Source organism: Miniopterus schreibersii (genome assembly GCF_964146895.1).
Source record: "Miniopterus schreibersii genome assembly, chromosome: 12".
Lineage (NCBI taxonomy): Eukaryota > Metazoa > Chordata > Mammalia > Chiroptera > Miniopteridae > Miniopterus > Miniopterus schreibersii.
The window spans coordinates 17,716,347-17,743,062 of record NC_138112.1 but is presented as its reverse complement, the minus strand read 5'-3'; the positions used below and the strand labels follow the sequence as shown (position 1 = coordinate 17,743,062).

Here is a 26,716-nt window from a genome sequence, read left to right as displayed (position 1 = left end):
CTAGGAGCTTGACAATGAATGTTCGTGCTGGGGTAAACAACACATCTTTGGGCCTGCCCGAGAAGGGGAGTTAGAATAGCAGTGTCTGCACCATGCCAGCCCTCAGTTAACTGAATGACTCTCATTGACTCAGGAAGAAAGACAAAATAATTCTCCCTGGAGAAACCGAAACTTCAAGCCAACACAGCCCATGGGACGGTAGGCCAAATGTATAGTACTATATAGTAACAAAAATGCACTAGTGAGATTTCATATAAAAATTGATCCCAAGTAGATATACCCCAAGTGGGGCTCTTGGTAGAAGCCTATGCTCAAGCATCCTTGAGAGAGTCTTACAACCTAGAATGCATGGGGTATTTCAAAAAGTAGTCACTGTCTGCTGAAGTGGAGAGTGCTCCCTGAAGAATTGTACCGAGAACTTCTAAAACATGTTCAATTGTCTGAACTAAACATGCTATTACAAGAGAACCTTAGAAAAATGGGAAAAATTACAATTAATCAAAAAGACTCAATATTCTTCTGAAATGAATAATAATATTAAAACTTTAATAGCAATCAGCTTGTATTAAGTTATTTTTAGGGTCACAGCACAATTGCTGTGAAACAAAGTGGTATAATAAACGAAAGACTAAAGAAGAAATGGGCTTAGGAATCAAGTTATAGAGGTAAAGGAAGGGCCCTATGAACTTGGGAGTGAGGAAGGTAATGGTAATGCACCTGGATGTGTGTTGGGGGGTGGGAGGAGGAAGGGAAAGGCTAAGGCATGCTCCTGGGAGGGAGAGTGCTAATGACACTAAAGCTGACTGAGTTTTACTACCTTCCTGAATTATTTTATAAACCTCAGGCTCTAACATAATATTAAAAATAAGATTAATACTTGTTTTTTTTATAGTAAAGAAAAAAATTTAAAGGATATTAAATAAATGCTAATAGAAAATGAAAAACTTAATAGTAGAAGTTAAACAGGAATCCTAAAAGATATTTAGTCCAGTTCAATATTTTTATTCTTGGCACAGTCATCATCTAATCCAAATCCAGGCTGTCAGCTTTTTTACTGTGTACCATTTCTAATTTGTATCTTTCTTGGAATTATGAAATGCTTTGCTATGTAAAACTGAAAAGTTATTTAAAAAACGAAATAAGCATTTTTGAGCCCCCAAATACTCATTTACCTGTAAAATTTGAAAAAATGCCAATTTTATGTAAATAGGGTTTTTTTTTCCTATTCTAAAAATATTTTACAAAACATTGACTCAACAAACGCTGTCAATATAACTTAAATAGTATTTTAGTGAATGGTGGACTTTCCTTTAATTATTCACTGCTTTCTTTTCCCCAAATTTCAAGTAATACAAACCAAAATTTGAGATAACTCCAGTAAAATCTAGTATAAAATAAACTGCAAAAATATCAAAACGTCTGTGAGCGATGTTTAAATGACAAATGAAACTCTTATAACAATTAGAAGAATTCAGAGTGTTAAGTGTGAGAAGTCCTTGAATTTAGAGCCTAGCTGAGCAGTGTGAGAACAGAATGAAGTATTTCAATTATAGTCTACAGGCTTTCTTTGAGTAAAGCCACATGGATACTATTAATACATTTTTAGTAAACTATCAAGTGCACTAAAAACTGCCAAGTGGGTAATTAGCTATGAAAAAGAGTTTGCTTTGTAAAATATTTGTTAGAATATTTGAAAGTTTTTGGCATTGTAAATGTGTATTATAATTATAAGCTAATATAACATTTCAAAACTCTCGGGCATCTGCCAGAACTAAGGCCTTAGGAGTATTAAATATTGGCTAAATCTTGCTTAGTATTAAATTTCATCTTTGAAATTTTCTAGGGAAAACAGATCAAATAATATTTAAGTACTAATAATTCTTTCACTATTATGTTAGATCCTATTTACTGGTTTTCTCATATTTAAATGAAACACATAGAAAGAACTCTTAACCTAATAATTTTTGAGAGAGGGGCTAACAAAAATGTTAACTTTCATATTTTATAAATACTCATTATGTGTTAAGTTTCTAGTTATAATTTTATTTTAAAACTTATGAAGTTGACAATATTATTCTTATTTTTTGAATGAGAAAACCAGACTTCAAAGAGAGGTAAATACTTGCTCACTTTAAACCATCAGTAAGGGGATTTTGGACCGAAGTAATACCATTTTTAATGTTCATCACTTGATTGTGTAGGATTCACCTACCTAAGATGATGTCTATAAAAATGTTTCTGATTCTTCTCAAGAATTAGCCTAAGGCCTCACCTTTCTAAAACACATATTCACGAACATTAATGATTTACCTTTAATGGATGCATTACATTGGTTGTAAATCAGCTAAGATAAAATATTAAATGGAAATAGTAATAACTTGAGGGGGGTTCTATTCAAAGTTAATTGATCCATAGATAAGGTTTAGAAATTAGTTACATTGACTTTCAATATGAATGGATCATTTTCATGCCTCTGCTTGAGTATCCAGAAAGGCTGATTAAATGTCAGGCTTCCCATTGGAACCTGGGCAGGGCCAGAGTGATAAATGAATTTATAACCACTCATGACAGGCAGGTAGGTAGGTGGAGAGAAAGAGAGGAAGGAAGGAAGGAAGGAAGGAAGGAAGGAAGGAAGGAAGGAAGGAAGGAAGGAAGGAAGGAAGGAAGGAAGGAAGGAAGGAAGGAAGGAAGGGAAAGGAAAGGAGGGAGGGAGGGAGGGAGGGAGGGAGGGAGGAAGGAAGGAAGGAAGGAAGGAAGGAGGGAAGGAGGGAAGGAGGGAAGGAGGGAAAGAAAAGAATGGCATGAAAAGAAATAAGGCTTCCTAAAATCCATTGTATATTAGAATCACATATTGATCTTCGTTAAAATTCAAGTAAAGTTCTCACTTAACATTGTAGATAGATTCTTTGAAACAGTTTTAAGTGAAACTACAAATACCAAAGTCAATTTTACCATAAGCTAATTGATATAAAGGAGAGTTAAGTTCCTAGACATCTCTTCAATGGTTATAACGAAATAACTTTATTTGAGAACCGGCTATAACTAGTGTTACTAAATAAATAATTCTGGTGAAAGGGGGCCTTGGAATCTGCCCTTTCAACCATAGCATAGGTAATTGTCACATCTAGTGAGATTTCAATGTTATTAGGTTACACACAATATCTCCAGTTTCCAATCTTCTGTTAACTCAATTGCAATCTGGTTTTGATCTCCACGAATCTGTTCAAGTTGACATTCAGTGATATTCCAAACGCCAATCTTAAGTGATATTTTTCTTTCCTTTTTAAAAAATATTTTAAAATATTTTTTTATTGAATTCAGAGAGAGGAAGGGAGAGGGAGAGAGAAACTTCAATGATGAGAGTCATTGATCTGCTGCCTCCTGCAGGCCCCCTAGTGGGGATCGAACCAGAACCCTGAGCATGTGTCCTTGCTGGGAATACGACTGTGATCTCCTGGCTCAGGGGTTGACGCTGAACCACTGAGCCATTCCAGCTGGGCAAGTGACTTTTCTTTATTTTACTGGTCTGTTTGCCTTATTTGACATGATTTAACCATCTTGAAATGGGTAAGCCATTGGTGCCTATGACACTGCGTTTTCTTTATTCTATTTGAATTTTTGCAATAGTTTCTTTTCTTTCACCTTTTGGTCATTTTCTTGCCTTTATTTAGATTTTTGTGTGCCTTTCAGAGAACTATTTTCTCACCACACCTCTTCTCCCTAGTTAATCTCATCTACTTACTTTGGTTCAATTATACTAATATACTGACAACTTCCAAATTTAACCTTCACAATGAATTTCCTTTCCTGGATTTCAAACACATATTTGTCAACTCCTGGAGCTCCTTACCTGGATTTCATGCCTCAAACTGAAAATGCCCTAAAAATGAACTGATTGTCCTCCTTAAACCAGCTTGATTTTGTGCATTTCCATTCTGAACTCCTGTCATCCTCTACCCAGTCCCCCAAAGAAGATATGAAAATATTCCTGAACTATTCATCTCTTAGTTTGTTTTATCCCCACTATATTTATTGGACAAACATGCTTCTTCTCATTGTTATAATCATGGTTCTAATTCAGATTTTTTTAGCCCTCATTTCAGTATGCAATATTTTCCTATTGTTTGTTTCTGTGCCTTGCTCTTACTTGAACCCAACATTTGCAGAATTACCAGAATAACCTACTAACATACATATCCACGACAACACTTTGCTGGAGAATGTCCAGTGGTGCCACGCTGCATATAAGATAGAGCACAGGCTCCTTAATGTCACACACACAGCATGTTCATCTGTGCTTAGTACTTTGGATTTATCTCCAGGTTCTCCAACCTCTCCTCTGATCACTCCTTTCCTTGAGCTTTTTATTCCAATAATACAAAATTGTTTGGGGCAGTCCACTCTTACCATCCAACTCTTCATCTGAATGACCATCCACATGTGTCCCCTCTAACTGGAATACCTTCAGCACCCCATATACTCTTCACTTGGCCAGCTCCAACAAGCCTTTTAAGACTCTGAACTTATAACACCAACACACTTTTCTCCCTTGGCCTCCATATCTAAACCTGCAACTGCCTTCTCAGTTTCATGCTAAATAGTATGACAAATTTAATCTGTCAAATGTAAACCGATTTAACCCCCCCACCCCTCCAAAGAACTGCTCTTTCTGTAGGCTTCCCATTTCAGTAAAGAGAAACTTATTCTTCTAGTCGCTCAGTGACTCAGGCTCAAAGTCTTACTCCTTGGCTGTGTCTTTTTTCTCACATTTCATAACAATTCATCAGCAATTGCTGTCAACTCTGCTACCACATTTTTATCCGAACCAATCACTTCTCACCACTTCACCACGACTGTAACTACTGCTGCCGTGAAAATTATTTATATATTTCATGGCTGTTTTGAAAACAGCCTCTTACACTAGTGGACACTATGCCCCCTGCTCCCCTCCCCCAGTCCCTGCTTTGTCCTCGGACTGTCTCTTCCCAGCCCAGCAGTCGGAGAGCTTTTCAAATATAAATTCACTTGTTCTCACCCTTGTCACGCTCTAGCTCTCTTAACATGATTGTTTTCTTCACTGCTCTTATCACCACTTGATACACACTTACTTGTATTTTCGATTTCTTCCCACTATAATGAAAGCTCCATGAGAACGCAGACCTCTTTTTTTTTTTCTGTCACTTAGAAGAATGCTGATGTATCATGACCCTCACCAATATTTGTTAACAAATGAGCAAATGAATGTAGCTCGGGTGTCTCTTAACTCAGTTCAGATCAAAGTTTTCATTGATCGACATGGTTGTTTAAGTGTCCCTTTCCCATGCTTTCTCTAGAATATATACTTTTATTTCTTTATTCCGCATGGTTTTGTAGATTTGGGTAACTATCTTCCATTAGACTGGTCTTTAAGAATGGAAAACTCATCTTTTTAATTTTAGTGTTATATAGTGCCAATCATCTAAGACATATTCAACAAACATTGAAATTGAATGGATGAATGAATGAATAAATAAGTAAAGGCTAAGCATCCTTACTGAACATTCCAGGTCTTTCTGTGATCATTAAATTACATAGATATCTGGATTAAATGGATCAAATATGTATGGCCTTGAAATATATCTGAATTTGGTAAAGGCTTTGTTAGTTGAGCTATAACTGTTAGTAAAATAATCTTTCAACAATTGAATTTTGTGTATTTTCAGAGATCATCTACAGCTGGGTATTTAACGAGTTCCCTTCCTTTGTGGCGGAAGACAGCCGGCGGTTCATTTCCCAGGAGACGGGCAACCTTTACATTTCTAAAGTGCAGACATCAGATGTTGGCAGCTATATCTGTCTGGTGAGAAACACGGTGACGAACGCCCGAGTGCTTAGCCCGCCAACGCCACTCACTCTCCGCAGTGACGGTAAGTTGTGTGGCCCGGCTGACCCGGGCAGCCACCTCAGACGTGAAAACTAAAGACGTATTAGTGCTTTGCTCAGCCCTAGAACCTAGCACAAAAGAAATAAAAAGGCATTTGCCATAGTTAGAAACTATATTTTTAGTCTGAGATTATGCATACTGTAGAATATAAATTTTGATATAAGAAATTGATGATCTGTGGATGAGAAATGATAAATGTAACGCCCCCTAATGCCCAAAAAGGGGAGAGAGAATGTGAGAAAATGAACTGCAGTAAAGACTCCACAGCTCTTTTCTTCGCTCTTTAGTGCCTCTATAGAGCACATGTGCATGAAATGCAAGCATTTTATAGGTTCACTTTTCATCACATTTTTATTTTAGCTACCTTCAAATTGAATGTTCGGCTTTTAATATTTCATGGTATAGTTATAATTGTTATTATTACTTTTCCAATAATAGGAACAGTTGGAACTTTAACTTTTAAGTGCAATTCAGGCAGATATGATAATTCTATAATTATAGGTTTTGCCATCTATCTAAAGTATCTTCAGATTTAAACACCTCATTTCTAGTTACAGACATTTAGAGTTAAGCATTGCATTAAAGAAGTCAAGTGCTGTATTACAGTTGATATATGATATGTGGCTTGCTCTGTCATGCAATAAAAAACCTATAAATGAGTATTAAGAAGTAAGCTTGAAAATACTTATTGTGAAGTTTGAAAAATAATACATTTTAACACTATTCTTTCATATACTTGGTTTTAGAATCTATACTGCTGGAATGTATGACCAAAGTTATATCACAGGATTCTTGCTTACCACTTAGTTCTTCATCTTATAGATTTAGACTTCATAGTAAATCTAATACAAGTACATATAATAGCAATAATCCTATCAGGTAGAAAGTATGAATGCAATATCTATTTCTGAGATGAGGAAGCCCATATTAGAGAGATGAAGGGACATAGCTAGGTAAAGACATGGAGGAATAGATGGAAAACAGCAACGGAAGTTTGGGGACCAATTCAGAGTATGTTGCAACCAGCCAGCGAAGAGGTGATAAAGAACAGAGTGGAAGCAGTGGTAAGAGCGCTGGAGGGCAGGAAACATGCCCGGGATATTAAGGAGGTAGAATTAGCAGGATTTAATGATTAATTAAACATGGGGCTCCGGAGTGGGAGGAAGCTTTGGCATAGTTCACTGAACAGACGATGACTCATGGATCACAATCACCAACTACAAACGGGAGTTCAACATCGCTCCTCTGTCCTACTAAGTGTCTGTGGATTGTCCATCTGTAACTCTCCCCAAAGTCTTTAGAAGCCTCTCTACTTCCCTTAAACTGGACTATGAGCCAACACCTCTTCACAAAAACTATATAAGTACCAAACTGATCTTCCTACTAATAAAATTCGAATCTAACTGCACCTCCATTCATACTGTTCTTCCCTCTTCCTATCTCAATAGGGATAATAGATGGTTTCTCCTCCTGTTGCGACTACCTTTTTATCTTTCTTGGCTTCCCTTCCCTCCGGCCTTTTCAGAACATTACACTGTTAGTCATTGTTTCTTCCATACCAATACCACGTCACTAATAAATTCTTTCTAGTCATCATATTAATTGAACTTACTGGGGCAGTTTATATTATTGACCTTTTCTTGTGAACATCTATATTTTCAAAGAATCATTATTTGAGCAGTACTATATAAAAGGCTCCATAAAGAAATGCAAATAAGTAAAATGAAATTGTGACTTTAAAGTTAACATTTAAGTGAAAAAGATACAGGCGGGAAACATCTGCTAAATTTCAATTACATCTTTCAATGACAGTCTTACTTAAGATTTTGTGAGAGGAGTTAGAAAACTTACATTTCTGCTTTCTGTAAATTATCTAAGGTTGTTGTTTCGGATGAGACAAAAACAAAAACATCCTTTCCTCCCACCAAATCCCGCTCCTGAAAGCCAACTTTGTAACTTCTCTGTTTTTTCTTCATAAGGTTCACATATAATGCTAGAAAATACCTATACTTCTTGTTTAATCAAGTTAAATGAAACCATTGGTATGGCTAAAAATGCCCCAGGGAAAAAAAGCATGAGATGAAGAGATATTAGCTTAGGAACAGGCCTTGAGTAATACAAATTGCATTGGAAGGGTAAAGGGTGAAAATCCTACGAAAGATAATGATAAGAATTCAGAGAGATAATAGGAAAAAAGTGTTGGAGTGTCAAGGAGATGCGTGTTTGAACAAGGAGAGGCCCGAACGCAGCTCAGGATGGCAAACTGGGTGCGTGACGTTGCTGCCTGTCTCCCTCTGAGACCTTACAAGACAAAGCACATGCGCTGAGAAGGCTGAAGGAGAGGGAGCAGTTAGTTCACTAACAACCGAGACGCTGATAGACTGTTTCTGGAGAAATAAGGAAGGTTGTGAGTTAAAAGGTTATACAGGTAGAGAAACTAAAACTTGGAATAAAGTTTAAGGGATCTAAAGGAGCTTAAAGGGCTAAAGACCATGTGCCCAGAGGAAGCCTGAAGAAACTCAGAAATCAAAGTGAGCGAAGGGTGGATGTGAAAAATGAGGCTGACGGAGGGGGATTGAAGGTATGTATGTTGAACGTCTATTTCAGTGAAATATTGGAACCCCCTTCTCTTCTCTATGCCTACATGCAAGAAGACCAAAGGGCTTGTCTCTTAGCAACATGAGTGGGGTTTTTATAGAAAGCTAAAGCTCTTAATGTGAATGACGGCATGCAGGCAAAACCGATTCCACAGCCTGAGAGGCAGTTCCTTGCTGTCAGATCAAAGCACAGAGCACTGCCCTGGCCCGAGTGGCTCAGTTGGTCGGAGCATCATCGGTGCACAGAAGGGCGGTGGGTTCAGCTCCAGGCCAGAGTGAAAATTAAAAAACAAAAAGGCCAGGAGGACCATCAACACACTTTACCCACCTTCTCCCCATCCCCACCTCACAAGAGAACCAGTTCTACAGACAGGGGCACCACAATTTCCAGGCTTCTCATACTTAACGCTTATATACAAGTCTAAGTTAACAGTTTCTATTAAAAAACAACTGAATTTATTGGGTGATTACAGAATTTATACCAGGATAATATGTGTTAAAAAAAACCAGGACATTTTTAATATGCTAAATAAAGGGCATCAATTAGACCAGAATCATTTTTAAATCACAAACTTTCATATCACTATTTGGTCTCTCTTCACAAAAATTGAAAAGTATGTTCATAAGAAGGACATACTTCTGAACGTTTTCCCAAGTAGATGGCATATATTAAACACTATGTCTAAAAATAAAAATTGAGTATGATTGTGGATGGATCCATTTATTGCACCACGCTCAGCTGAAATTCCTGGTGGGTTTTACAAACCTCTCAGTGCAGAGACAGGCATTGTAATAGATATTTCTGCAGACTTGGCAAACACCTCTGCAGGGGTTTGAATATAAAAATTACATTTAATCTGCTGTGACTATAGAGTTAGATATAAAAATCATTTCAAGAACATTGTGTTTTTATACTTCTCTGGGGGAAAAAAATAGACCTTTCTAAAAATAATAGAGGCTATATACATAGGCAAATTATTTCCTCTCAAGTACAAATAAAATTTTACTTTAAAATTATTATGAAATGTCTTGGATTCCCTTAAAGAAAAGCTGGAAACAAAGTTTGCTTGTAGGTAGTTTCTCTGAATTTATCCCGGAAAGCAGGAATGTGGAATGAAGTGGGTTTGAGGAGTGAAACAGTGAAAAGGTGGGTTTCCTTAGGGAGATGACCACTTCTACAGGCAGCTGGAGATTGATCCCACAGGACCAGAGCCTTATGAAATGCTCTCAGAACAGTCTCCTTGGAGGACTTATCAATGGGACTTTCACCTCTCAGCCCGGGACAGTGGCTCCACAGACAGTTAATTTCTGTGCACCTGCAGGTGGCCCTCAAGTTGCAACTGTGTGAAACTGATGCCACCTGCACAGACTTGGTCGCAGTGGCAGTTCCAGGAGGGATTATTTTGGCCAAGATTATTTGAACTGGTGCACAAGTCCTTCTGCTGGCACTATGGCAAATTATCCTCACACACTCACGGATGTGTATTGCATACCTACTAAGTGTCAGATAATTTGCTACATAGTGGAGCTACAACAGACAAGAAAAAAATGCAATAACTATCCTCAGGTAATTTACAATATAATACAAGGTAGGATATTACCCCGAATAGTGAATATAACTGTGCATCCTAGGATCTGCCTGCCGTCAGTATCTCAGGAGGCCAATTTCATTGCAATAAAAATCAAATCAAAAACATCTAGCTCCAAAAGCATTTACGAGTAATACAGAGTTTTACTAATAGTTTGGGGGTAATGAATGAGGTGCTGGCATGCCACATAACACAGCAACATTTACTAAGCACGTCACTCTAACCACATCTCTCTTTCACCAAGCTTTCATTCCTACAGCTGCTGTGCATCTCTGCCTCTGCCTCACAACACTGTCGCCTCTATTTTCCCTGTAGGGTCTCACTATCTCTGTATTAAATGTGGCAACTTCATACTTTCCTTTCTCCTTTCATTTGCATCCCCAGCCCAATTCTGAAGATACTCTTTGCTGTTTTATTTGTATTTAATCAACAGTTACGTTTATTACTACATGTGAGGCATTATCTGAAAAACTTTACAAGTGTTTGAGTGGAAAATATATATAACATTAAAAAAGAAGTTGAAGTTCTATTAATATACGAGATATTAAGTGCATTTCTAAAAAGAGAGAGGATCACCACGTTCTGATAATAGGTTTAATTCTTCAAGAAAATATAGCAGAACATCCTCTCACCATGCACTCTGCATAGGACCAGGCTCCCCACTCCTCTTTTCATCCAGATGAGATCTTCTCTTATAAGATTTCTCTTCTTCCTAAGGCATATTCTCTCAACCCCCTTCTTTAAAGCTCTAGTGGCTATATAGTGGTACAGAGAGGAAACTTTTTAAAAAGTAATTAAAGAAAAACACACAACCAGAAATAGTCCCTGGGGCCTTTTCCCATCCCTGGAGTTGGATAGTGAAGCAGAGAGAGTCATTGAGAAAGCGAGTGGGAAGACATTGAGAACACATGCAGAAAGATTGCCTTTGCTAAAGAATTTATCAGTTGTCACAGTGGGGAGATAAACTGCTATTCAGTGGTGAAAAGTCTAATGCATTTTTGTTTTTTAATGAACTACAAGCAAAGTCATCAACTGAGAAAGTATGTGTAGATAACAGGTTTGTTTTTAAGGCAAGAATCGTGTCAACAAGGAAATGACATACAGAATTATCTACTTACATAACCAATGAATTAACTCCATTAATTTACTACTGAATAATGCAGGTCCTAAGAGCAATGGAAAAATATTTTTAAATGCCATGCCTTGGAGAATGCAGTAGGCTGAGTAGTGAGAGTGGTCCCCAAGAGGCCCATATCCTAATTCCAAAAAACTTTGAATGTTACCTTACAAGGTAAAGGGGCCTTGCAGATGGGATTAAGGATCTTGATGTGGAGACACTACCCTGGATTAACTTGGATTACTGCGGCGGCCAGCCCCAAATGTAGCACCAAGTGTTCCTACCAGAGGGAGGCAGGGCAAGGTTTGACTCCAGAAGAGAGAAGGTAAAGGGATGATGGAATTAGAGGTTAGAGTGATGCGCTTTGAAGATGGAGGAAGGGGCCCTGAGCTAAGGGAGGCAAAAAAATGCTGCCCTCAAAGATGGAAAGGCAAGGGAATGGATTTTCTCTAGAGCCTCCTAGAGGAAAGGTGGCCTTGCCTCTAAGACAGGCCACCTTGATGGAAGCCAAATGAAACTGATTTTGAACTTCTGAACTTCAGACTTGTAAGAAAATAAATGCATGTCATTTTAAACTACCAAGTTTGTGGTATTTTGTTACAGCAGCCATAAAAAACTAATACAAAGAACAAACAAAAATTTGGAGCAATTTTTTTTTTTTTTACTTGTCTTGTGGAATATTTGTGGTTATTCTAGTGGTGTGTTGGAACTGGCTTGTTCCTTTCTTGCAAGAGTTGATTGTGTGCATCTCTTCACTTCTTGGTAGCTTCAGGTCAGCCATGATGGGAGTATTTACAACATGAAAAGTATCAAAAGCTACTAATCGGGGTACCTACTCCCCTCCAACCCCAGAGAACAGGTTAGGTTGTTCAACAGCATTCTGAGGGTAATTCAGCACTGAAGATCACAGTCACTGATTCAAAAATAGCGATTGATGGCATAAACATGAATTTAAATGTACCCTTGCTCCACCCCAATCCTGTCTATTTGCTTTGCACCAGATAAAAGCATAGACAGAATGGATGCCGTGTCGATCTGCTTCTGATCCCCGAAATTTGTTTTGGCACTCACACAGTACAATGCAGCAAAGTCATTCTTGCTTCCTGACCAGTCTGCTTATCACAAAGAAATATAACAATTGAAATGGCCTTAGGTATTCTTCATTTTTCCATTTTCTCTTCTAAATGTTGCTCCTTGTGTATTAAATTCCTGACCCTAAACCCAGGGGACTTTTTCTTCTTCTAGTCTTTGTTTAGAACTTTCAATTTATGGATAGTTTCGAGGGGACTCGACAAGAGCACTCCTACTAGAGTATATTTAACTATTCAAAAGAAGCTGAATAATATTAAGGTTTTATGTCAAAATTTGCAGGAATATAAAAACTTATTTGGCTTTTATTAATCTTTTATTTATTTTTCTTTGTGTCTCTGTGGGAAGCTTATCATGTTGATGTGATACAGATGAAATAAAAACATCAAAAAATCATTGGCTGATTTCTGAATAAGGGGAATACTTGTTCAGATGCTCTTGACAGCCATTCCATACAATTCAATTTCTCCTCAAACAGATTTATAAAAACAATTTGCATTTCTATCTATGTAGCCAACAATCATTATCAAGAAAAACATTTTGCATTATTTCATCAACTCTCAATATGTCTTAGAAACTTTGTAGAATAACTTACTAAGTGGTTACAAATGAGATAAATTTGCTAAATATGTATGTAATTTAGGTTTTTCTTGGTTTCCAACATAAAAGCTTCTTATTGTTATTCAGGAAATAAAATCTCAAAGGATGTAAATTTTTGATAACTGGTATTGTAATAGTGAATATATCATTCTAAATATAAGAAACATGAACTTTAAGTTGTTTTGTTTTGTAAGGGTAGAAAAACGTATGTTCTGTTATTTTAGTCTGACTTTCTTTCTGATTGTCAGATGAATCTAAACTGTCTTTGTTGCTACACTTATTTCCTTTCTTCATTTAATAATCTGCAATCTGGCATGGAGCCCTACCCCACTATTCAATGTGTTTTCTCAAAATCAGTCAAGTATCTGTCAATCAAATATATCGGCATTTTCTCAACCTTCATCATTCTCAACCTCTTTGCAATCTATTTAAACATAAGAATATCTTCTTTGACTACCTGAACAGTTTCATCTCTACCTTTCACTGTCTTTTCTCAATGTACCCCCGTAAGTCAGTCCATTCCATTGCACTGTCCATCTGGATGTGTCCATTCACCCACTTGTCTGTCTTGTTTATACTTGGCATTGTTCCAGAAAAGATTTAAGGAGGCTTATCCTTCTAAATGTAGGCATTTCTCTAGAATTCTACTCCTGAAGACTCATCTAAAATGTTGTTCTTTAGTGGGAACGTCTATTTCTGTTTCCAATTTAGAATCTTCCCCAAAACAAGCTTCTTCAGCTGATATCTGAATTGTTAGTAAGATCACCTTTATTCTAAACATCTAACATAAAAATATCTGGATCAGTTAGAATCCTCCTGATCCCATGACCACATACATAGTCCATAGGTTGGGCAGGCCCTTTGAATTCTCCATCTGCAATGTCATTCTCACCCATCCTCCTCTTCTTACTTCTAGCTATGACATCCTTTGCCCCTTGCCTAGATCAGTGGCTTTCAACTGCCTTTTTCTACAATTCACTCTTTACACTCACTTTCAAGAGCAGTGCCCCATTCTAGGCTGTAGAAGAAGGCAGAGGCTGCAGGTGCAGTGCTAGTGAACACCAGCTCCTTTACCGTCAATCAAGAAGGCTTACAGAAAACAAGTTCATGAGTGTAGCATTGTTTCAGAGATTTAAACTAGAACTTATTTTGATTAATTTTGTTTAAAGTATATAGGCCACAAAGTTAGGTTTGACTTATCACTTATTTTATCTTAGGACAAAAGACAACCTGTCTGTGATTCAGTCTACTCACCTGGTCATAAGGATAGCATGGATACTTGTCTTGTAGGGTTATTGTGGGGATTCAATACATGAATATATGCAAAGCTATTAGAACAGGGCCTGTTACACAGTAAGCTTTAGCAAAGGTTAGCTATTAGCATAGTGTTTATGACTCAGTTCCCACTTTTCTCTAGTGTGTCGGGTCATTACAGTTAAGAACTACTTTCCAAGACTGCTTCTATTACTGTAGTGTTTGTTGTTGATGTTGTTGCTGTGTAAACTCAAACTCCTCTGTCTGTAATTGAGGATTTAATAGAGGTTGGGGGGCAGGTCATAGCCTTGGAAGTAGTTTAATGTTCCATCACTTGGCTTCAGTCATTCTTCATATAAAACCTGCTCCAGAATTTTCTGACTCCGTTCATTTTCGTCCTTTTCTTTCTTCTTAAGATGCCCTCTGAACTCCTAGTTCTGCCTGCAAGCATTTGAACGACCCTAAGATCATAGAGCTAGTTAATTACAATAAACAGGAGTAAAATCTACCATATAATAAGTATAGTTTAAATTTTATTATAAAAGCATTTTTATGTTTGTCCATTTTGAATTTCATCTGCCACTTTCATAATATTCATCTATACAACCTTATGATATCTTTATAGGAATTAAATCTTTCAGCTTGATATTTCACTAAAAAATAAATATCTCTAATCTCCACTTCATGCCCACTGTATCAGAATATCCAAAGGAAAGATACAGGAATCTGAATTATTAGCAAGATTCTCCCCAACAGTAGAGCTCAGTGTCACCTGAAGGCTTAGAGATTTTATTGTTCCCATATTAAGATATTCCAACATTATGATACTTTCCAAAATAATCAATAAATGCCATCACCAACTCAACCCCTGAGGACTATTCTGTTTTGCCAACATTTTGCTTCCCATACCTAAGACATTTTACTAGCCATGACAAAACATTATTCCTCCACATTACTTCAATTCACTGTTTTTTCTTTGTTTGTTCAAAATAACGTCAGTACTAAAATTTCTCAAAAGTTTCTGAAAGTCTGTAAAATAATATCTAATAGACCAGCATTTAATAGTATGATTCTCAAACACTAGCATGAGCATAAACTAAGATGCTTGTAAAAGGTGGAAATATTGAGCCATACCTAAGATCTACCCAATCAGAATCTCTGGACGGATCCTGGAAATCAGTGTTTTTAAATCCAGAAATTTTGTAAGATGAACAATTATCAATAAATATTTCTTTTTTGAGACACAAGAGTGTCCCTACTCCCCTCCTTCCGCAAAGGACACCAGCAGTACTCTTTCAACTGAAAGTTCCAGGAATAATTAAATCTAAATGATCTCTCCCTAAGAGGAAAGAGCCCGTCTTCTCCCAGGTCCACTGAGTCAACAGGGCCTCCCAGAACCATACTAAGCCAGCAGACCATGCAGTGTCTTTAAGAATGCCCACCAGCCTCTAAAGGCTGCATCCTTCAGGAAAATTTAAAAAATAAATAAAAATAAAGTCCTAGACCTACTCTTTGCCTGGGACGTCTCAGGAGAACCTGGGCTGTCAAATGCACCACCTGAACTCTGCTAATGGGCCCACTCTGTTCCTGATATTCCTTCAGAAAGAGGATTGGAAGAAAGAGGTAGCTTAAGACCTGTGTGCAAGTCGACCCCACCTTACAAATCCCAGGAATTTGCATTTTCCATACCACTTCCCAGATATTTCATGCATTCAGTACAACTGAGAACCACTGCACTAGCGAATACTTGCCAAGTGTTGTGGGTGTTGTTGGTTTTTAATGTTACATACCTCTTCATAGTTTTAAAGCTCTTCTTTATACAAGACAGGATTTTCAAACAAAGGCTGAATGAAAGACGAAACAGTCATGTTGGGGAGAATCTTGCTAATAATTCAAATTCTTGCATCTTTCCCTTGGATATTCTGATTCAGTGGGCATGAAGTGGAGATTAGAGATATTTATTTTTGAGTGCATCTAGAAAGTTTTATGTTCAGTCAGGTTAGGGAATGTCTGACATTTTATTTTACTTCAATAAACAACTCTGACTTCATAGTGATTGTCAGTCACTATATTTCTTAAGTTAGCCCATTGCCTCTGGAATATTTTTAAATGTATTTAATTCATAGTTTTAGGTCACCACACAATTAATTATTAAAATTTAGATTAATATGCTGATTTTGGAGAAGTGCCCTTATAATCGAGTTGCCATAGGTGCCATAGGTCTTTTCATTATATTTAGACGATCTTTCTATGATTAAGATGCCCATTTCCTTATGGTTACCAGTTTCCCTTATCTTTCTTTGCACATCTGTTCTTAATGTGATCTACCTGATTTTCTCTGAACAACCAATAAGGTATTTAAAAATAACCTAAGTATCCCTATGAATCATTTAAAATGACTTCCTTCCATTTTTTCTCCTAATTCTCACATTTCATCTCAGTTAATTTGTCTAAAATTGAGTAACTCTATGGTGAATATTTTAAGATTTCCCTACCTTGCAAGGATATTGAATTTACATTCTTATTTATATCCTTGCTTATTGAATTTATTCTTATTTTGTGATCACTTTTATTATCCACTGCTAAAAATCACATCCAGGATATTGAGGGTTCTAAAATGATTTCTCTGGAAAGTAATTTGTAATATTTAGAGACGTGTTCTTTCCACAGTTCACCCCAATGGGATATTTCATAAATTTATCATAAAATAACAAGACTGATATTTTTTTAAACAAATGTACTGAAACTCATATAGTTAAATGAGTGTTGTGTTCTTCGAAGTAGACATACTAAGAGGTGATTTACTTATACCAATATAACCTTGCCATTATTCAAAATATTTTAAAATTCAGTGATTTATTTTACTATTTTATAACCTTTGTCTCTCAGCTACATATGTGGAAGCCTTGATAATGATTAATTAATGCTCTTCCTATGCACCAGCACTGTGTTGAAAGCATTTCATAATTCTCTTATTTAGTCTTCACAACAAAACAGCATTTTGAGCTTATCTTCTTTTATAGTTAAAGAATCTGCCATTAACAGCTTCTGTTACCTATGTTTCTATGACTCTAAAGAGTACACTCCTGCCTGGCCAGCATGGCTCAGCGGTTGAGCATCGACCTATGATCTGAGAAATCGAGGTTCAATTCTGGTTCAGGGCACATGCCTGGTGTGGGCTTGATCTCCCAGTAGGGGGCCTGCAGGAGGCAGTCGATCAATGACTCACCATTGATGTTTCTATCTCTCTTTCTCCCTCTCCCTTCTCTCTGAAATCAATAAAGATATATTAAAAGAAAAAAAGTACACTCAAAAATGTTATACTCTGTTGGTCAGTTCCCAGTGAATTAAGGAACTTGCTCAAGGTCATAGTTATTGGGAGATATGGGACTAGGGCTCACTTGAAGAGTGTATTTTCCACTGTATCATTATGCTTTCCTTATGATATCAGTGCCAAATTGGGGTCTTGGATTACTTTATTAATATTACCTAAAATAAAATTTAAAAGGTGTGGTTAGACATGATCCTCAGTATGACTAGAAGGCCTATTATAGAAACAATATTTGCTCCTTCACAATTTCGTTTGACTAGATGTCATGAGGGTTATTCTTTTCAGTTTGTCAAACAAAAAGAAGAAAAAAGAAAGAGAATTCACAAAGTTTACAAAATTAGAGAGTAAAGAGTAACCCATAGAAGTAGAATTGGGGTTATGCTGATCTTCGGGAACGATAGAATTCATCTATAGAGAATACAAGGTTGCCTGCTTTATAATGTGTTAATTATCTGTCAAGATATCTGTCAAGAGAATACATAGCCTAATTTTCTTAATAATTAGTAGGGTCTAGTTAATATTAAGCATGCTTTTTTTCTTTAAATTCAGGTTTTCTTTTAAAATGTCAGAGTGTTAATGAAATTAATTATAAAGAAAAAGAAAATAAAGAGTGTGTTGAATCCAGAATCCTGAAGAATATATCACTCACTGGTTTAAAAAATAAACTGAAGCCATCATAAAGATTTTGCTGTCATTCTGACGTCATGATGATCAAATGCATTTAGTACAAATCTCATAGGTGACCAACTTGCAAAATATTCATATGTATAAATAGCTGCCCTACCACAAGTTGGTCAGTGCCACAGGCCCTTCTGACCTTGCCTTTGTTTAAACAAAAGACATATCCTCAAGAAGCTTTTAGAGAATTTGAAATTCAGAAGGGTGTGAAAGCAGAAAACAAGTTAAAATAACAAAACAGTGGGAACGACTTAGGGGTTCTGTCCTCAGAAATGGACTCTCAAGCAGATCTAGACAAAGACAGCAGACCCACTGTCCACAACCTCTCCCCCACCTATGGCACAGTGCTTATACCACTCAAGCTAAAACTCCATCAGTTCAACAGTCATTTACGTGAAGATGTTAAGGGAAAGGGGGCCTGGCCCTGAGCCAATTGGCCTAGTAGGGCTGCCAGTAGTGTGAATTTTTGACTCCCTGCAGGAAAGATTTCACAATACAAGTCCAGGTGATTTTGAGAGCATGTTTATTAAAGCTGGGGGCAGTGAAACAAGGAAGAAGCTACAGTTTACATTAGGACAGAAGAAGCTACAGTTTACATTCAATATTATTTTGTATTAGTTTCAAATGTACAGCATAGTGGTTAGATAATTATATAGTTTACAAAGTGATCCCCTTGATATTTCAAGTACCCACTTGAAATATAATTACTCATACATAACTTTGTTGTTTGTTTGTTTGCTTGTTTGTTTGCTTGCTTTCAAGACAATAACTCTAGTACTAGTAGAAAAGACAGATCAGCAGATTTAAATCTTGATCTGGAGTCCTGAACGTTTTTTTGGAAAAAGGAATGGATTTACTATATCCCACAGCTCTATTCTTCTATTAGCTAATGAAAGCTAAATGAATATAATATTGGAAAACCCAGGGTTTTTTTTGACAAGCAGATAGAGTGAGATATTAAAAGTACGAAGAGATGAGTTTACTTATAACAACTTGAGATTTCAAAGGACAAGTTACAAAGATATCGGAAAGAAAGACAGACTAAGGAGAGTTAGGAATAGGATTGGGCTAAATAGAAGAGTTCAGATTTAAAAAATATATATATCTTTATTGATTTCAGAGAGAGGAAAGGAGAGGGAGAGAGAGAGAGAGAAACATCAATGATGAGAGAGTCATTGATCAGCTGCTTCCTGCTCGCCCCCAACTGGGGATCGAGCCCGAAACCCCAGGCCTGTGCCCTGACTGGGAATTGAACCGTGATCTCCTGGATCCTAGTCGATGCTCAACCGCTGAGCCACGCCCGGCCGGGTGAAGAGTTCAGATTTGATGATGGTGGTTTTGACCAATAAGATCATTGGAATAGCTATACATAAATAACTGTAATGCAAGTTAGAACATAATTAGTATCTTTAGAAGTAACACACCATGGTAATTTAGGAGTAGAGCACAAGATTTCTTGCTGAGGGAATCACAGAAGATTTCTGGGTTTTGTTTTTACTGGAAAGGGTACTGTTTTCGTTTCTTTGTTTCTCCTCCTTCTGCTTCCCCTTCATCTTCAATATAATTTTAAGTGGAATTTATTGGTAAATGAAATTTTAATGTGCGTGGGATGATATTAATGCGATTTTAGGTAAAAACCAGCATGTGCAATAATCAGTTAAGGATAAAGTATATTTTGAAAATAGCAGGCATTCCAGTTATATCAAATATTAGATGCATTAAAGTATATTTTGAAAATAGCAAGCATTCCAGTTATATCAAATATTAGATGCATAAAAGGGAAGAGTGAAAAGTAAAGAAGAAAAGAGAGTTTAGGAGTAGGACACAGAAGTCTTTGGGTGGAAAACTGAGAAATGTAAACATTGGTAAATAAAGGGATCCATAGCATGCATTTCAGCCATTGCAGTCAAGTCTCTTGAAATAATCTCTCACTTTCCCAGTTCAGTCCCCCTCATTTAGAGATGCTGTTCTGTCTCGGTAACATACCTGTTTACATCAGTGATCCACTCACTGTCCTGACCTCTCAATTTCCTGACCTCCTTGCTTCCCATGAACTTGTACTCCGTCTCACCTTAGCCACCCTTTACAAAGGTAAAAGCCTGAATTTTGCCATTACCAATCATTCTTCCTTTATCAAAATCTCAATTTTAAGTAAACAGCTTTCTGACACTGCCTCCTTTCTATCCAGATAATTTTGTTTAGCACTTTCCACTCAATTGTTCAACCCCTCAGACTGGAGAATCCTTTGATCAATCCACTATTTTACTGTCCATCACACCCTCAAGCCCTCAAGTGCCTTCCTTTTCTAGCTTAGATTTCATAGTTACCCATTATAAACATTGTTCTCTGTACAGTCTCAACTCTGTATCTCCCCAATCTCTCTATCATAGTCTACTTGGCAGGTCTCTAACCCCAGCCTCAGCCTTTATTCCATTCATTTCATGATTATACCTCTGTAACTAACTGGATTTAAAAATAATTTTGAACACAGGTTTTGCCTTAAATTTATGATTTCATTTATCTTTCCAACAACAAATATAATATCTACAATATATCATATATGTATGCTTCCTTGGCTTTTATCATGACTAATGAACTCTCCTTGGCAGTTCTATGCACTGTATCCCATGCCCTCTTACCTAATTCAAGGAGTTTATCCTTATACAATTACCCATTTCTCTCCCCTGCTACTTGCTCTCTCCATAATGAATGATTCTCATCAGTAAACATAGAAGAATATTTAGCATCTTAAAAGTAACCCTTTCTTGATTCAACATACTCCCCCAGTTCACATCTTACTTACTCTGCTCTCCTTTAGAGCAAAACTTCTTCCAAGAGTTGTCTAAACTCTACCTCAAATTTATTTTCTGTTTTCTCTTATATCTAATCCTATGAAGCTTTAATGATCACTACTCATGCCACCAGTGATCTCCACATTGCCAGCTAGTGAGCTGGATGAAAGGGAATTCAAATTAAAGTAATGACCAAAATAGAAGGAAAAAAATAGATGGGCCCGTTCAGGGCACATGCCGGGGTTGCGGGCTCGATCAATGACTCTCTCATCATTGATGTTTCTCTCTCTCCCTCTCCCTCTCCTTTCCTCTCTCTGAAATCAATAAAGATATATTAAAAAAAAAAATAGATGGGAAAGATGTTATAGAAACCAAATTAACAGACCTGGACAATTGATTATAGAGAAATAGAGAGATTTGTTTCACTCACTTTATTCATTCACAAAATACTTTATTCTCATATGACCATAACACAACTTAAAAACAAAATATAGAATTTTATAATTCCATATTAGAAAATTACCTCCAATTTGCCTCAAAATGAATAAATAATATAAGCATTGAAATGCATGAAAATAAAATATTCTCAGCTATGCCACCTATCACACGTCTTCTACCTAGTTGATGACAAGTAGATTTATTGATTCAGTTATCAAATATCCTTGAGCACTGACTGACTTTGTACCAGACACTGTTTGAAGATACAAGGGAACAAAACAATGTGGTCTCCGTTCTAATTTACCTTATAGATTAGAAGCGAACACTATGTTAAGCAAAGGAATGCATGTGCAATCAGATTGAGGAATCAATTATAATTGTAATGAATTTTTTTAAAGAAACAGTAGTATAATATGTATATAGAGATAATAAATATATCAAAACAGTGCTATGTATATTATAGAAACAAAATACTGTTATATATATAATATATATATTATAGTACTCTATAGATATAGAATTATATATATAGAATTTTATATATGGAAGCATATATATATGTGTGTGAGAGAGATACAGAGAGAGGCAGAGAGAGAAGAGGACAGAGGCAAAGATTAACCTGGTTGGGTGGGGTGGAGCAGGGGGAGAGGGACAGGAAAGACTGTTCCAAGAAAATAATATTTGAAGTAGAACTTAGCTGTCTACACAATTGGAAATGACTAAGCGAATCCGCTTTGCAAACTATGGGAACTTTTCCTGGGGAGAAGCATAGAATAATCAGGGGAAGTTGACTTCAGAATTAATATAGTCCTGAGTTTGAGCCCCTTACCCGTCATTAAATAACTCAGCGATGTTGAGGAAGTGATTTAACCATTTCAGTGCTCTGTTTCCTCTTCTTTAAGGCAGGGATAATCACATGTACCTTGCTGTATTCATAGGATTTAAATGCCAATTTAGTTGCGCACACTTGACACAGCAGCGGTTTTACAGCAGGTGTAAGCAATGTTTACTCTGCCTCTTCACATCTGGAGACTTTAATGCACATAAAACACTGTGATGGGGCTGTGATCACTGACGTCCCCCCTCCGGAAATACGTATCTTTTGAACCATGTCATTCACTGAGCTTTTGAAATCATAAAGAGTTTGTAAAGTAAAATATGTGCATTGTTTACAGAGCAAATCAGGGCAGAGCCTGGTATGTTTAGTATTTCAAGTGTGAGTGCTAACAGCGGGAATGCTGGCACTCTCAACAACAAAACTGAAGTGAGGACACAATCTGTGCCTATTAAAGTGTAAAAATAGTTTAAAACAACCCATTTGTCACATTTTCTCCCAGAGTATGCAACCAGGCAGCTGATCAACTGAGCTGACAGAACTCATTCCTCCAGGGTATTTTAATTCTCTTGACTTCTTGGTGATTAGAGTGTGAATAGATAGATGGCCGTGGGTAGGAAAATTTACTAGAAGGAACAATTTCTCGAAAGAATGTTTAAAAAATTAGAAATAAAAGGCAATGTGGGTAAGTGTTTTAGGTAGTTGCAAAGAACAGAAGTTTACTCAAGTAAACGTAAATAAGAGACTTCTGTTTTCAGGAAATACATGACATGATATGAGAAAGGAGATCTTAGAAAAATCCAAGATTAGGGTCTGAAATGTGGCATGACTTCATGTGGACTGAGACTAGGAGGTAGCTGAATCCAAATAGTTGTAGGAATCTGAGCAACAGGAGTATATAGCTATTCCATTTCTCCCCCAATAATGTGACTCAGCTTTAACAGTTTTTCTACTCTCCAACTGGCTTAGCCTTATGCACTGATTCCAATACATTCTCCCTCCCTTCCAGATGGGGTGTGTGTGTGAAGAAACTGCTTCCTCATAATTTAGGTTCACCTTTATCAGACTTTGGTATCTCACTGCAAGCTTTTAATTTCTCATATAAAGGAGTGTGGATCTAGCAATGTATGATGAATGCGTTTAATGCAGTGAGGGAAGTTCACTATAGTTCTAAGGCATCTCACTTTCTCTTTTTAATGAAAAAATATTCTGGCAGAAATAAATATTTGAATGAATTGTATAGAAATACAGCTTCTAATTAAATCACAATTGAAATGAACTAACTATCATTAGGGTGGAAGATTCCCATGGAATGATTTGGAGATCTTCCAAGCATTTAATTATTGTATTGAGCATTAATATGTTATTTGGAACTATTATATTCTTACTTTTATTTAATTTCCTTTTAAGTTAGTATAGTTGTTTGCCATTACTGAGCTCATTCAAACTAGCTTTCAAAGAAGGATCCTTTACTGTGGAAACTAGGACCATAGTTCATTCAATAGCTAATCTGTTGTGCTTACATAGGCCTTGGAGACAACTTATAGAAGTCAAAGTATCAAAATTTTTAACAGGTACCAAATTTTCCTCTCACTCCCTCTTTTTTCATAATTCTCAGCGCACGCACATAGAGGGACAGACAGACCCCACACACACTTCATAAAGTCAAAAAAATTTACATTTAAAAAAATCACCCATTTTAAATGAGTTTTAAATACAGTCATGTGCCGCTTGACAAGGGTATGCTCTTAACTACGACATTAGGTGATGTCGCCGTGTGAACATCACAGAGTACACTTAAACAAACCGAGGTGTATGGTCTACCATAACCCTAGGCTGTGTGGTATAGCCACTGCTCCTAGATTACAAGCTTGTACAGCACCTTGCTGTACAAAACAACATGAGATCAAAGGAAGCACAAGAGAAACGATGCGATCAAGAGAGGAGGTAGCGAAGATGCATGAGGCTACGCAGGGTAACGCGGCACACTGTTTTATAGCAAACCTTTTCTAGGCAGAAAGAGCACACTCTAAAATAACAATAAAAATTATCTAGTAAAGACATAAACCAGAAACATAGTTATTTATTATCATCATCAAGTAATAGGTAGTACACATAATTGTATGTGCAATACTTTTATGCGACTGGCAAGGCAGTGGGTTTTGTTTACAGCCGTATCACAGACATGGAAAGTGTTGTGCTATAGCATGACAAGGGCTGATGTCACTAGCTGATAGGAATTTTTCAGCTCCATTGTGATCTTATGGGACCACCGTTGTACATCGGGTCCATCACTGACCGAAATATCATTGTGCAGCCCATGATTGTAATGGACTTGCTATAAAACTATACATTTTTGGTTATGTAGATATACTTATAGAGAAGTTTCTGTAGTTTTATTTGGGAATAGATATTTATGAAAATGGCAAACATTTGCTTCTCTAAAACAAAACAAAACACTTTTCAACATACATATTCAAAGTAAATATTGAACCCTTTGTTATCAAATTTTTCAAGCTTGCTCTATCTAGCCTATTGGGGTTTTTTGCTTTTACTTTTTATTTTTTATTGTTCAAAATATTATAGATGTCCCCCTTTTTCCCCATTGACCCCTTCCACCCCCCACACACTCCCCGCTCCAGGCCTTCACCACACTATTGTCTGTGTCCATGGGTTATGTATATATGCATATAAATCCTTTGGTTAATCTCTCCCCACCCACCCACCCACCCTCACCTTCCCTCTGAGATTTGTCAGTCTGGTCAATGCTTCCATGCCACTGACTCTGTTTTGTTCATCAGTTTATTATGTTCTTTAGATTCCACATATAAGTGAGATCATGTGATGTTTGTCTTTCTCTGCCAGGTTTATTTCGCTTAGCATAATATTTTCCAGGTCTATCCATTCTGCCCCAAAGGGTACGAGATCCTTCTTCTTTATAGCTGCATAGTACTCCAAGGTGTAAATATGCCATAGCTTTTTCATCCACTCATCTACTGATGGGCACTTGGGCTGTTTCCAGATCTTAGCTATTATAAATTGTGCTGCTATGAACATAAGGGTGCATATATTCTTCCTGATTAGTGTTTCAGGATTCTTAGGATATATTCCTAGAAGTGGGATCACTGGGTCAAAAGGCAGCTCCATTTTTAATATTTTGAGGACCCTCCATACTGTTTTTCATAGTGGCTGCCCCAGTCTGCATTCCCACCAGCAGTGCACCAGGGTTCCCCTTTCTCCACACCCTTGCCAGCACGTGTTGTTTGTTGACTTGTTGATGGTGCCATTCTTACAGGTGTGAGGTGATACGTCATTGTGGTTTTAATTTGCATCTCTCTGGTGATTAGTGACGTTGAACATTTTTTCATGTCTGTTGGCCATCTGTATTTCCTCTTTGGAGAAGTGCCTATTCAGGTTCTTTGCCCAGTTTTTAATCAGATTTTTTGTCTTCCTCTTGCTGAGTAGTGTGAGTTCTTTGTATACTTTAGAAACTAGTCCCTTATCAGATGCATCCTTGGCAAATATGTTCTCCCAGACCGTGGGTTCCTTTGTATTTTAAGGCTGTTTTCTTTTACTGTGCAGAAGCTTTTTAGTTTGACATAGTCCCATTTGTTTATTTTTCCTTTTGTTTCTCTTGCCCTAGGAGATGTATTGGTGAAAATTCCACTACATGAGATGTCCGTGACTTTACTGCCTATATTTTCTTTCAGGATTTTTGTGGTTTTGCAACTTACATTTAAGTGTTTTATCCATTTTGAATTTATTCTTGTGTATTGAGTAAATTGGTGATCTAGTTTCTTTTTTTTGTATGTACCTGTCCAATTTTCCCAGCACCACTTATTGAAGAGACTGTCTTTACTCCATTGGATGCTCTTGCCTCCTTTGTCAAATATTAACTGACCATATTGGTTTGGGTCTATTTCTGGGGTCTCTGTTCTGTTCCATTGATCTTTATGTCTGTTGTTGTACCAATACCAGGCTGTTTTGATTACAGTGGCTTTGTAGTATAGATTGATATCCAGTAAAGTGATCCCTCCAACTCTATTCTGCTTTCTCAAGATTGCTGCAGCTATTCAGGGTCTTTTTTGGTTCCATGTAAATTTTTGGAATATTTTTTCTAGCTTTGTTGGTATTTTAATAAGAATAGCATTGAATCTGTAGATTGCTTTGGTTTGTATGGATATTTTAATGATTTTAATTCTTCCAGTCCATGAATATGGTATATTTCTTCCACTTGTTTATATCTTCCTCTATTTCTTTTTTCAGTGTCCTGTAGTTTTTCGAGTACAGGTCTTTTACATCCTAGGTTAAGTTTATTCCAAGGTATCTTATATTTTTAGTTGCAATAGTAAATGGTATCTAGCCTATTGTTTTAATGCTAGAGAACTTATATGCTTGCTCATAAAAATATATAGTTGGTTTCTTTAGTTTTTACTTTTGTAAGTTTTTTCCAAGTTATTAATACACATGGAA

The 26,716-nt window shown here is 36.8% G+C and overlaps 1 protein-coding gene across 1 annotated transcript in view; it reads left to right on the top strand.

Moving 5' to 3' along the window:
• CNTN5 (contactin 5) overlaps positions 1-26,716 on the top strand; it is a 968,886-nt gene that overhangs the window by 670,210 nt on the left and 271,960 nt on the right. The window contains exon 8 of the mRNA XM_081155637.1: positions 5,703-5,906. Within this exon, the coding sequence (XP_081011763.1) occupies positions 5,703-5,906 (204 nt within the window). The remainder of the gene's footprint in view (positions 1-5,702; positions 5,907-26,716) is intronic.